Source organism: Polypterus senegalus, chromosome 12, assembly GCF_016835505.1.
Source record: "Polypterus senegalus isolate Bchr_013 chromosome 12, ASM1683550v1, whole genome shotgun sequence".
Taxonomy (NCBI): Eukaryota; Metazoa; Chordata; class Cladistia; order Polypteriformes; family Polypteridae; genus Polypterus; species Polypterus senegalus.
In genome coordinates, this window is record NC_053165.1 from 31,054,524 (window position 1) to 31,069,122 (window position 14,599).

The 14,599-nt window shown below is 38.1% G+C and overlaps 1 protein-coding gene across 6 annotated transcripts in view; it reads right to left on the minus strand.

The window, feature by feature from the left end:
- The window catches only part of LOC120540168 (alpha-actinin-4), a 60,865-nt gene that overhangs the window by 20,214 nt on the left and 26,052 nt on the right, over positions 1-14,599 (minus strand). For all 6 annotated transcript variants that reach the window (XM_039770717.1, XM_039770715.1, XM_039770712.1 and 3 more), the window contains exons 2-3: positions 3,482-3,596; positions 3,273-3,392 (exon numbers count right to left, since the gene is read on the minus strand). In XM_039770717.1, the coding sequence (XP_039626651.1) occupies positions 3,273-3,392; positions 3,482-3,596 (235 nt within the window). The remainder of the gene's footprint in view (positions 1-3,272; positions 3,393-3,481; positions 3,597-14,599) is intronic.

Here is a 14,599-nt window from a genome sequence, read left to right on the forward strand (position 1 = left end):
AGTGGAAGAGAAATATCTGACCCAACAATAGGCTAGATATAAACAGCAGTAAACACAATGTGTGATTGTTGTTATGCATTTTTTAGTCTTTGCTGTTCTTGCATTCTGCATCTCATACTTAGCAATCAGCAGATGGACACATAATTGGCCTCAACAATTTGCTTGATGTTCAGCAGATGTTGCTCTTTTTCTTTCCACCAGGTCACATTTTTGCTGCTATAAACCAACAATCACGGGTCACTTTGCTGAGGATGTCACTACCTGATTTTTTTCAATTTCCAGAACGTATCAAGACATAGCCTTCAATTAAGACCAAGAACAATGGTATTAGCCCCAACATTAATTGTGCGACAGATGGACAGACCTTGGCATTTTATACTAAGTATATATACAAATTACAATCAATAAAAATTTTTATCAAAATAAGGTACATTTGTTCTTCCAGGAAATTTGTTGAGCTATTTTGAATACAGCATGCTGTACACATTTTTGAAATTTCAAGGTGTTTTTTCTGAAAACAGTGAAACATTGTGTGACCTCAATTAGTGATTATTTCTTCAAATTTGTCTAGAGAGGTTTATTTTTAGTTGTAAATGTTCTTCTTTTTACACATCTGAGAACGACACTCAACAGTTGAACAAATCCCCAATACAAGTTCTTGAAACACCAGGAGAGTCAAGTACCTGGCCAGCAACCTGCTGTGCCATCAGATGCTTGAGGGCATGGACGAGTGGTCTTTAACATAACATTTTGTGAAAGAGGAGTTAAAATCTAGGTTTAAAAAACACTTAACTATAATTAGTCATAGATGCTCTACAGCCAGCAGCAGTTACATCAATTATTTTTAAATAATTTGGAATCTGGTGAATACAAAGGCTACTGCAGCAATGGGAAGCTTACTTAGGCTTGATATTTTATTTCATAGTACTGTAAAATGCTATTTAAGAATGTGCATTTTATGTGCTCTACTATTACATGGAATCACAAGTAATTTTTACTTATTTTTTTTTTTTTTTTAAATGTCATGAAGTAAACAAATTTGAAATGAACAATCTTTTAAAACCGTAAAGTAAGGGAAAGGAAGTGCTGATGGGTTTCATTTTCTAGCATACAATAGTTCTGTTGTGTATTATTTTGCACTTTAAAAGCTGATCCCAAAAAGCCAGCTTCCCTTAGGCACCTAAATGTTACACTGTGTGGACATGTTCTAACTTAATACTTTATTTAAAAAAGAGACGATCGATAGATCGATTGATATAAAATCAATCTATCTGTATCTCCATCCACCTGGGTTATTCTGGAACTAATTCTTTTTAGGAGATATAATTTGGAATTACAATTACTTTCATTAGTATGCTAGTAAGCTTTCCAAATAAATAGTATACATTCGTCCAGTTTACTCTTGGGCGGAAAAACCTCGGGTCCAAGCCAAAGATGTCTGAACTCCATAATATATTGCAGGTTTGCAATACAACTGGAAAATATTTCATTATTTGAACTAATGATTTTTATATTAATTAATGCTTCATCCCAGCCCAAGAAATTTGATTTGTTTGCTACATGGACCTCTGGCAGAATGGAAAAAGATGATGTCAAGCAAAAAGGCACCACCAAAAGCAACAGAGGGCAGCTTTGCTACAAGCCTCCAAAGAAAGACACTTTACCACAATGGTACTAAAAGAATATTTATACATGGCAGTTGGAAGATATAAAGGCTAATGGACTTTGTCACACAGAGGATGCTCTGGGGAAAAATGCATAAAGAGAGAACCCAAGGAAAAATGGCTGGAGGTAAAGTGTTAAATGAACAGTTTATCTTCAACTATGAAGGACAGGGAAGAGGCTAATCATTTTTCAACATTGTAACAGGCAGCTAAGAGGTTGCAATGAAGACCCGGGCTGATGAGGGCATATGGGTGTAGGGACACCAGGACTTAGCCTGACACCAAGTTCTAATAGGAAGATATAGCCCCAATGTTCCCGCAGCCCAAAATGGGGCACTCCAGACAAAAGCAGTGAATTTTGCAAAAGGTTTAAAGCGACCTTGGACCAGCTAAATACGGACACAAGTTTGTTCACGTTTTTAAAAATTTTAACATTGTGTGTACTTGATGGCTACCCTGGTGTTCTTCCTGGGCTGGGAATTTGCCACTAAGGCTGCCTTCCCAGGTATAGCATGTTCTGCCAATGTCGGTCAGTATTTTGCAAATGCATTAATTTCCCCTCAAAACTGAAAGAGGTGTGTGGTAGGGTAAAGCAAGGTTTGGAACTGTCAAGTGTGGACATACATGAGTGTGTTCTGCAATGAACAGACACAGGGTCCAGGGCTAGCTCCTGCCTTGCACCCAGTACTGTCAAGGCTGCCTCTGGCTTAAGCAACCATGATTTTGGATTAAGTGGATTCAGTAGATGGATGGAAAGATGGTCTGAAAAAAGAAAAAAAAAATGAGTGGATGCTTTTATACCATACTAATGATGAGAAAAAAAACATGCTTTTGTGCAGCAGGTGGAATGTAAAATTAAATACCACATTGTGTTTTTTTAAGCTGGAAATATTACAATCTACTCATGCATACACAAAATATGCAAGTGGTTAATTTCTCTGTATTAATTAGGCCATTCCATTTTTTAAGTCAAGTCAAAATATTCAGTGTACCTAAAAAATTATGAGTACAATTTAACTTAATACAGTAGGCTGTGTTTCTCTGCAAGAGAGAAGAACATGCACAGTTTTTTTTTTCCATTTTGTTGTTGCAAGTGATCTTTTATCTCTTTACATTAGCCATTGCTACAAGCAGAAACTCAATAGAATTCTAAGAGACCAAATGAGATAAACATTTTTACTTTTTAGGAGAGCTGAAGGACAAGTTTGGTTCTTTTGATGCAAGTGTACCACGTACATTCAGAGCACAGAGATGGCAGGTAGGATCAACAGCCAGCCCCATGGCATAAAACGCTTTATTGGGCAAGAATAAAAATAATGCACATATGCACACTGGATATGTTAGTTGATGGGATTTTTAGAAAGGGATATTTTTAACTTGTAGAATTCTAAAGTTAAACTCAACTTAACTTCAAAAGTATTTTCAAAGTTTGTCTAAGGTTCATTTTCACATACAGTGCTGCACACATTTATATAACCATTAACCGTTTCAAACAGAAGAAGCCTAAATAGAAAGCATTGCGTGAGTGGTATAAAGAATACAATGAAAAACAGTTGACCAGACTGGCTTGTTCATGCTTCTTGTCACACAGATAGAAGTGTAATGCACCTTCTGCTCCAATGGACACCAGCTTTACTCCTTTACTTGCAATGAAGTCCAAGGCCTTGTTGACATTGTTGATCTTATGGACCCTCATTTTGCCTCGTTCTGGTTTTGGCAGCCGCTCTCCTGCTCAGTAGAGAAAGCCAGGTAAAGGTTATGTTATCAGAAAACCTTAGCCATACATCTCCCAAAGGAAATTGGCTAACAAATTTGACCTGATATGACTTCAAGCAGCAACATGAGTTTCAGGCCATCTCTGAAGTCTTCATCGATGTTCTCAATCTGGGTTCCAGCTTTACGCAAATGGGAATTGCACCAGGCAGTAAATGTCTAAAAGTACATAAAAGCAAAGAGTCATTTCACACATGCCAATATACACTTCTTCACTTTTGATTAATGCAAACTTCTAAATAAACTCAAAAAATAATGACCACTTTCAATGAGAGACGAACCCTGTAGTCCGAGGTAAATCCAAGCTCACTATAGTTCATTTACAGGAAAAGTACAACATAGGCCAAGTCTATTAAGCCTGATCTTCAAACCAAGGACAGCTCAAAAAGTAAAAAGGCTGAGCTGCAAGCATTAAAAAAAATCATGCTGCGACAGAAACATGGGCAAAGCATATTATCTCAAGTATACAGTAAAAAGGCCACACCTTCTCCAAGAATTTATAACTGTTTAACCTTGGCCTTTAAAGTATACCAGTGCTGGTGGGGGGTTGGGTGGCTAAAATAAATGTCAAATCTTTGCCCTGACCCAGATAAATCCCTAAATCACTCTATGCTCCAATGGCCACCATTCACCAGTCGCAAATTAGGGGATTCCAGCCACTCTTACAAAATGGGCATCACCGCATTAATGATAACAAGCCATTACTTTATGTTGTACTTTTTCCCCCATTGTAGAATATATTATTTCTCAAGAAAAAATTGCCACAAGTTAATAAAAATTTAATATAGTGTTGTTCACACTACGGGTCAGTCTCTGTCTAATTCTCTTCCTCAGATTCTTTTGTAAGTTATGATGTGTCAAAAAAGCACCCAAGCAGCTACCAAACATTTTGCAAATGTGGCCACTCTTCAAACAGAGTTAATTTACAACGCAGTGGTTTCTCACATTAACAAAAAGAAAAAAAAATTAATAATCATTTTAGGACTATTCTGAGAACAGACTTATTTTTCTTCAAAAAAAAATCTTATGAGAAACTAAGAGTAAGCACAGATACCCAAAAAATGGGTGCTCTTTGCAAACAGATGCTCATTGATTGGCATATAGGTCTCCAAAGTCCATCCTTCAATCAATGTCATTAATGGATACAAAATCTTTAAACCTTGTTCCACTATTTCAAAAGCACAGAAGCCTTAATCTCTTCTGTTCTACCCACTCTCATATTTCCTCCTCTACAACTACTTTGGTTTAGTGATAAAAGACAAAAGAAAAAAAAGCAGGAACAACTACTAAAAGCCAGAGAAGGTACTCACAAAGTTTGATTTATGTGCAACCAAATGTAACGTAACAGTGTACTGCCCATTGAGTAGCTGGCAGGTCTATTTAGAATAGGCTGGTTATATATATTAATTACAGTGTTCCTTCCTGCGTTAATGCCAAGGTAAACTAACCTTTGTCACATCATAGCACATACAGCTTGCAGGCTGATGTGTGTCTGCACAGCCAGGGTGAGATGAGGCATGGGGCGTGACTAAATGGTAGTAACACTCTTTTCAAGCTTGCCGGCATGAAACAGCCAGAGGAGAAATTTTTTGCAATCCAACTTGGTGAAAGCAGACAGGCTGAGTGACCATGAAATCAATTGGTTTACAGGTCTGCATAGAATGGGTGGGCGAGTGGTTACCCAAGACATGAATGACAAAGCACAAGATCAAAGTAATGAATCTGACTGCATGCACAATAAAAACAATTAAAAGGCACTAAAAAAAGGAGTAGCAAAGACATGCCAGATATAGAACTGAAAACGCGAGAAACACACTAAAAGGAATGGCTCAACAGCCGGTTGTCGTAGAAAACAACACAGAGTTCTGTGTCAGTGCATACTTGTCCTGCCAGGTGAGGTCACTAGTTTGGAATGTGGTACATGGAGGGAGCTTTCAAGAGTGGTTCAAACTGAACGACTGACGGTAACTGGGTCACAACCTGAGTCCCTTATTCCTTGCTGAATTATGCACCACTAAATGCATGAAGAGGCAAACTATTGTGAATTGGGAAACAAAATGAAAAACAAGTGGAGAATGGTCTATCTATTTAGGAGCCACAGGGTCTAGCATCCTTAGCAGAGTTGATTGAAGGACCAGAGCAGATAAATGATGTGCCTGTGCATATGAGAATCAGAGCAGCACACTCTCACCTGGTTTGTGGCCTCTGTGTAGCATTTAGGGTCTTCTGGATTATCTTTCAGAATTAAGCCAATTCCCTCTTTTAACATTTAAAAAAAGACTATTCCTGTGTCACTGCTTCTTAAAACAAAGAATGCATCAAGTTATTTTTTTTGGTTTTAAACATATTCTCAAAGTACTTGATCTGGCCCCTTGGAGCTCCCCTCCTGATGTTGCCAAGCAACAGGACCAGCTGGACTTTGTAGTGTGAGAAGTAACCAAGCGTTCAGGAACAGGAATGTGTCACAGGCATGTAAAAGCTTCAGTCAGTTAACGGAAAACACAAGACAACCCATTTTGTCCAGTATGGAATTTTGCCCTTGAGCATTAGTGCCAACCCCCCACCCCCAAAATAACTCTAGGTACTGGAATTATACTACCGCTGAGCTCCAACTAGCTTACGACAGTTCCCCAGCCTTCCCTACCACAAATCCTTTTTTTCGGGAGCATTAGTCCACTCCTTACTCCATTCATAAGTGTATCAGCCATGACCATTCTTGAAAATGCATCACCCTTCAAAACATCTTTGCATACAATGACACCAGTAGAAAAATTTACAAAAAAGGAATGCAAAATGCTATTCCTTAAGACAATGAAGCACTGAGATGTGGCAAGCAGTGTGGCATGCAGCAAGTCCTGCTGCACCAGTAGCACCAGTATCAAGGTCACAGAGGGCCAGACAGGGGCATGCAGGAAGCAAAACCCCTCCTACTTAATAGTACATTTACTGAAAAACAGAGGCTAAAAGCAACAACCCCCAATAAGGGTGACAAAAACGAATGGCATGTTAAGAACGCAGGAATTGGACATGGCCATTGCTTTATAGTCACACACACAGTAAAAAGCACAGGAAGCCTCCAATAACATTTCTGTCACTTTCCTCCATTTAGCATTCTCTAGGCCACTTCCTGCTCGCCTCAATGCACAGGAAGACCAAACACAAACTGACAGAATGTTGTAGAAAGTAGAGCTATTGAACCAGCTCCTAAACAATCAGAAAAGTGACGGGGGGTTGGTCAGTGCTTTGCACATTATAAAGTGCATATGGTGTCAAAGGATTACACAGATATGTATTTAACATCACCCATTTATTGAAAGTGACAAAGAAAACTTTAACCCAGTTTTCCCTTATTTACACTACGGACTGTACGGACATGGGAAGGGAAAAAAAAAAAAAACTGACACAGGCAGGCACAAACAAATTCAAAGCTCCACATACGTTCTCACAAACAGGCAAAACTGGCACTGCCCTAGGGACAAAGACACACAAACGCACAGGCCCAGACATGCACCCATTAGAAAGGGCTGGTAAATGACATCAAAGGTTAACCGAGATACATACTCATGAGCAGCAGACTAAAAGATTGTGTTTTAGGGGCACAGCTCAGATGGGGGCATTTGTGTAAGAGAAAAGACCTTATGATGTAGGTCTTTTGAAGATAATGCCTTTCTGACATCAGTGTTGGCTTACGTCATTCATTTCAATAGATATTCAAACTAACAGCTTCTGGGCGCCTACTTGAAATTCACCAGCGGTGCAGGTATGCTGCCCGACAGGCCCAACCAGCCACTCAAGTAAACTCAGACACTACATATTGGACTCATGCCCTTATATGGTAAGAAATTCAACAGGTGCATCCTCCCAGAGTACCTTTCTCACTACGGAAACACTAAATAAAACCCGACAGCTGATTCCCAATGAAAACTAAGCAGCAGCCTCAGAAGGGAAGCTCAGACTCAAACCAAGACACCAATATATTAAATAATGCTCCACGGGTACACCACTTCTGCTCTCTACTCTCTGCCTGTTGAACAAAGAAGGTTTAAATTGCAGTGCTGTCTTGTACACAGCCCCAGCCAAACATCAACTTTATTTCAAGCAATATTTCACAATGCAGATGCATCACTGTGGTTTGTCTCACAGAGTTGTGAAGTTGAGAAACTGCCGTATTTCCTGCCAGCTAATCAAGGTCAGCCATATCCTCAAAGTAACCACACAAAGGAAGACCCCTCCAACAATAACCTAAGCTCGATTTTCATAAAAAGAATCTCTGGGGAGGTGTACCTGAAAGCACATATAGGTTTTGGCACACAACTTCTAATAAGAGTTAGACTTAGAATATACAGATCAAGAGCTTAGGATACTAGTTATGCTACTTGAAACATAATGACCAATCACAGAATGGATGTCAGATAAAGACTACTAAGCAGTACTACTTATACCCCATGAGAAATAGTAGAGAAAGGCTAACTAAAGAACTATTCTCTTCTCAGTAAATGAGTGGCATTTGGTGGAAAACATGTCTGAAATAAATGAGACACATGTGAACTGCCCTAAGAGATTCAGGTTTACAAGGAGAAGCGAGGTCGTTGAGAAACACGTTAGCAGCATTCCAAAGAGAAAAGCTGGCATCTGCTCCTCCCAGAAGCCTGCTCCACCCAACAAAACACATACCCGCTTAACAATGTGATCTATATTCTAAGTCCATCAAATTCAGCAATATGGTCCTCCTCTTCACACTAAAGCAGACACTCATTTCAATACCAGATAAAACTTGTCCCTGATTTTAGCAAGGTAAATTCTTCTTTAGTTTTTTTCCTGTTGCTTCCTTAAGTTGTGCAATGCTATGAGGCTCATACATCCAGAGCTGTGAATTTGGGAGTCAGAAGCAGTTACTGGATTACTAGAGTTAGAGTCGTTAAAAATGCACCAATTCCGACTAAATGTATATTGTAATATGTGTTAAAATTCCTAATTTCAAATACCGTATACTAATAAAAATAAGTTTTTTTCTTTTAGCCTTTTGAAAAAAATGTAACCTCTTTTTAAATTCTGTATGTTTTATCTTTTGTTTAATATTACTCGAGATGTGTAATGTTTTAATATAAAAAAACTAGAGGGCTTTGCCCTCTGCTTTGCTAATTTTATTATTATAATGGAAAGGTCAGAACAGCACCACTACAGCCTTTAAACCCAAATTTTTAACCGGTGAGGATGCTAAAAAGTAGCCTGATGATTCATGCAGGCTGGGGTGAAATGCTTTGCATTTTGTATGTTATGTGCTTTGAGTAAACATAATAAAACACACAAACTTTACATACATGCTAAATACCAGTGTTGTCTGAAACAGAGGAAAGACATTCAAGGATGCTGGCCTAATAAGCAGAGTTTAAAAAAAAAAAAAAAAAAAGCATTTTGTAAAACTGGCAAAAAAAAAGAAAAAGGTTAAAATGGGGAAATGAACATGGACATTAGGCAGAAGACTGGAAAAGTACATTATGCTCAGTATCCCAGAGTCATCTTTGCTCTGTTACAGATGAGACTGGTATTCGGTGTGCATTTAGTGAAGATGCCAAATGAAGACATGCCAGGCATTTGTTTCTCAAACTGCACACACACGGATGTTTTTATCCTCTTATACAGTTGCCCATTTGGGCCTTCCCCTTCTTTTTCTAAGCTGGTTACATCCAGTCCAATCCCCTTGTTTCTCAAGACAGTAATAGACACCTTTGTGTGAAATCTTCAGTTTCTTGGCAATCTGTCACATGGAATTACTCAATCTCCGCAAAAAATAAAAAACAACAGACATGTTTCTTGACAAAGTTGATTAATTTTGGCCACTTCTGAACCCATAAATGAACTTTAGGAATGGCAGCACACAAGTTTCAGTGACACAAATACAGACAGAAAAGTTGGCCATTGGTACCATAATTGTACATTAGGAACAACAGGAGACACTACGTGAGCCAACCTATTTACTTGCTGATGACAGCTTTCATTGCATTAAGCTAGGGCCCTATGGAATCGGTTTTATTTTTTAACAAATTACTTTTTTTTTTTTTGTTTGTTTTTCAGTTTTCAATTTTTTTTTTCCCTTTGAGTCAGATTTTTTTTTTCTGCTATAATAAAGTAGAAACAGCTACAACAAAACAAACAATAATGAAATGGCACTTTACATTCCTTTGAATGAAACAGCACAATAGCTCAAATGAACCTTATTTTGCAGTTCCATTCATCAGGTAGGAGCCCAGATCCTCCATGATGCTGTATGCGGAGATAGCAGTAGGACAGTTAGTGCCATCCAGAATTGTAAGAGCTGTTACTAATTTGATGTATACTTCTGAGATGAAGGTTAACTTCACTTTTAGGTCAAGGGCAGGGGTCCTCAATCCCAGTCCTGGAGAGCCACAGTGGCTGCAGGTTTTTGTTCTGACCTGGTTGCTTAATTAGAAAGCAATTCTTGCCAATAAAGCACTAACAAGCTATGAAATGAAATTAACTCTGCTATGTCAGGTCATTCTCATATCCTAGATTTTCTTTCCCTTTCTATCATGCAAATGATTTGAAGGCTAAAATGGGCAAGTAATTCGCAGTCCTTCACTTTTTTCTCTTAATTTTTCTTCCAAGTATTTAATTAAACCCAATAGTGCAGATAAATACACACAGGTGTAAATGTAAATAAGCTAAATGGAGAAATGCTGCTCTCTCTTGTCATTTGCATGTTATTGATAATAAGGAGCAATTAAAATAGTTAAGACAAAATTAAGCAATAAGGGCTCAAAATCACTGAAGTGAAGCAGAAGTGTTACTTTAGCAATAAGTGCTTTTTATTAAGCAACTGGGTTGGAGCAAAAACCTGCAGCCACTGCGGCTCTCCAGGACTGTGATCGAGGACCCCTGGTCTAGGATATTTGTTACAGCCTGAGCAGATGTGTTCTTAGTCAGAAACAGCTATTTGTAGAGATGAAAATGTTCAGAGTGGCACCTTACCGACTCGAACCTGGGGGTATGCCTTGGTCAGCACAATCTCTTTCAGTGGCAAGAAGATTACCCATCTCCTTTTCCTAGCAGGCTTCTTGAAGGCAGACATTATCCACATCACTGGTGATGCAGCCTCAATGAAGTATTTATAGTGCTGCCAGGTCGCTCCCACCAAACTGATGACATGACATTACACAACCAGGTTGAATGTATGCCGTTTAGGCATAACCCCTTTTAAAACTTGCTGGTATGTTTTCATATAGTATGATGCATTGTTTGTAACCACTGCTAAAATGTTAAGATGTTGTGAAGGGACTAAAGTGCTGCCTGTGAAAAGGTGGAAAAGTTGCAGCTCTCCATAAAGATATCTTCTGCTAAAAAGTACTGGTCTTCAGTACGTGTAATTGCAATTATGTAAATTACTTGTAATGATTCTTAAACTCTAAATGTTTACAGATTGAAAACATGCATCATTATATCTGTATCTTCAGCTATGGCATATCTTAAAATAGTTAATTACAAAATAAAAGCCAACTAATCTGGAAGACACTAAATCTGGGGATTAAACAAAGAAAGAAAGAGAGGCAGAAAGACAAAGATAGATAGACACACTTTTAAGGGCTCATTGCATCTGAGGAATAGCCTGCTCTTCTGCCCAGGTTTGTAGGTGCCGAGTTTATAATGGAAGAGCCAAATGTGGACCTTGTGTGCCTCGTCACTGCAGGGCAAAACATTAAATCCAAAAACATTGTTATTTTTTTTTAAAAGGGAACCCGTTAACAACCAGTGCCATTCACCAATAACATTTTTCTATGGGAAAGACTGTTAATACCAATTAAATATCATTGGTTAAATGATTCACAGTAAATCCATCATGTACAATTAGAACTGCCTATATAAAAGAATTACCATACAGCCAAATGTTTACTCGCCTATCACTATGTTTTTACAACTATGTGGTCTCAACTATCAGTGATTCCATCAACTACAAAATAAAACGATGACCATATGTTGTTCAAAGACATGGGGTAAATGAGTTTGACAGACTGCTCTCATTTTCTGGCAGTGTGCCTCTTTGTTTACAATGCCTAATAAAGAAAGGATGCATCTTCGTCATTTTTTTCCGAGCGGTATGTCCGACTCATATGGCTACATACTGCCATCGGACAATTTTGCCGTTTCCTAGGTTGTTACCTGAAAGGGAACACTTTTTGATCTTAATTTGTCCTTGTTCTTGAGATGGGTTTTAGATTTGATGTGGTAATTGCAAGCATCTTTTCTTGTCCAGTCTATGGTATGCTGGCAAATCTTGCAGAAAAGTTGTCCAGATTCTTAAAAGTCACCACGATATTGTTGTGCCCTCAATTTTGCAGTTAAGCTTGTGTTTTAGTTTTTTTGATGTAGTTAGGGTTTCTGATACTGCTCGCTTCAACATTTCTGTCTTGTGCAACAAGCTAATTTGTGTGCCTTTAACGAGAAAACATACAGGAAACACATGCACAAACAGATAAGAGGCATGACTGAATTTCTGTGAAGAATTGCATTCGCTTGAAAAACAACAAACTAGAAAATAGTATCTGAATGATAGAACTATAGATTATTCAATCGTTAAATTTATTGGGAAGTTTAATAACAGTCACCCATTCAGTTTCTAAATTCCTCACATTTCTGTTTTTAAATCTAAAATCCATTTTTACGCGTTAATTCCGCGATTCCGTCCGTATCTTCCACACTGTGGAAATCATAGGGTCCTATTAAACCCACTATTAACCAAGGACAACCCTGCAGAAAAGTGGCTAAAAGGAAGACCTGTAGACATATGGAAGTTAATGCAAACTTCTAATTTTTTTAACATACTGATAAGACAACTTGTAAAGTTCACTTGTGAAACAAGCTGGCTATACAGTAATCCATTCTCGATCACGGGGGGGATAGGTGAAAATCCGCGAAGTAGAAACCATATGTTTGTATGGTTATTTTTATATATTTTAAGCCCTTATAAAAACTCTCCCACATGGTTTATAAATATTCCCCGCAGAATTATACAGCATAATCCCTTTGTATTCTCTTAGATATTAGGTAAGATTCATTGAAATTATGTATATAAAAACACACTGTTTATATACAGTAAAACCTAAATATTTTAAAGATCGAGTGTTTCCGATATCACATATGTTACAGCCATTACGATAAACAGGCAACCAGCAATAAATACGTACAATGCAAGAAAAATAGTATACAGTAAATGTGTGTACAGTGACACTAAATGTACGTACAAGTACTGTAAGTAGAAAATTAATTATAGTTACTCACCAACAATGACACGGTGACTTGTCCGATAACAAGTTTAATTTTACTACACAACAAAGGAGACGTTACAGCCCTTCTAAAGGAGCCACTTCAGGCGATTGTGTAGCACTGCCGTTGTTCTTATTCTGGCAGTCTTCAATCCAAATCCCTAAAGCAGATGCCATCCAGACTACTATCTTATATTCCTTTCCTACTTTTTAAATAAAAAGAATCATAGCCTCATTGATCCTGTAATGGCGTCCTACAGCGGTGTAGCTTTCTCCTTCCTTCAACAAATGCAAAACGTTTACCTTTTCGGCAAACGTTAACATCTTCCGTTGGCACTTGGGCACGGCCCCTGAAGCAGTAGCAGGAGCAGATCGTTTTGGAGCCATAATGAAGGATTTGACTATGCACAAAGATAAACACAAAAGAGCACAAAACTTAACTCTTTACACAATGAAACACGTTGATGCTGAATGAGTGAGATGAGACTTCCTGGTTAACATTGCATTCAGCACACAGGAACTTAACTGCGTGCTCGGATTGGTTAGCTTCTCAGTCATCCGCCAATAGCGTCCCTTGTATAAAATCAACTAGGCAAACCAACTGAGGAAGCATGTACAGGAAGTAAAAAGACGCATTGTCCGCAGAACCCGCGAAGCAGTGAAAAATCCGCGTTATATATTTAGTTAGGCTTACATATAAAATCCACGATAGAGTGAAGCCACGAAAGTCGGAGCGCAATATAGCAAGGGATTACTGTACAACCATTGACTGGTATGCCCATTGTCTTTTCAAAATTTTGCAAGAGGATTCCCAGTCTATGCCCACTCCTTACAAAAGGCCATGGAAAAATGTTATAAGAAGAAATAATGTTAATTTACTATATTATTAACACAGACAACAAACTGAACACTAAAAACTGAAAAAAAAACTTTACCTACATAGTAGCAAGTTAAAATTTAACACCCCTAACACTTTTATAAGTGCAGAGATTAAGAAAATTGCCTAATGTTCTCATAAAACACACATATAAACAAACAAGTGACTTTAAGGTTAAACTGAGAGTCAAAGATGAACATTGAACGCGAAACCGCCGGGTTTATAGCTAAAGAATCAGCCACTGCACTATACTGCCTGCCACAAAACTTAGTGTTAGACTCATCTCCGATGGCAAGTGCAAAGAAAGATCTGCATCAGCCTTCACTCAAGTAAGAACATGTGCCACCTTAAAAAGAACTGCTGCCTTCTCTCATCACATATTACTGTATATAAAAACAGAAAGCTGTACTATGCAACCTTTTGCCCACTATCTTGTCATTATCCTCATCTATACTGAATATATTAGCTTAGATTAATTATTCTTTAATGTGTGCTTGCAGTTGCTGATCTCAAAGTCATGTCAATTTGACTGAAAATCCCTGGGTATGTCATATTTACAGTACTGATCAAGTGCGGACCTACTACCACAGCTGATTTAGCTAGAAACGTGCTTCCTGATGCAGCCAGCGCTGTATAAAGGATTAAGAACAACAGAGAGTTCAGCATCAATCTCCGCCTTTTTCTTTTCTTTGTTGCATTCTATTAGGGTACATAAAACACAACACAGACGATCTTCTCTTCTGTTTTTCAGGTCAAAAACACATTATTTCTCACCGCCTCATTATATGCACTGTACTTTCAAATAAGCGTTCACAAAAAGGCAAAATCTCTTCTCAGTATTTAGTCTATAGCTAAAGACAAAATTCTGACCAATTTTATTTTATTACAGCTAGTGAGTATTTTTGGGCTTGTCAGAATGAATTCATGGGATCGTGCCACCAACTCCCTCAGATTAACCAAAATTATGTAAATGAAAATGACTGAAAATTTGCTGGAAAAGTCATTTT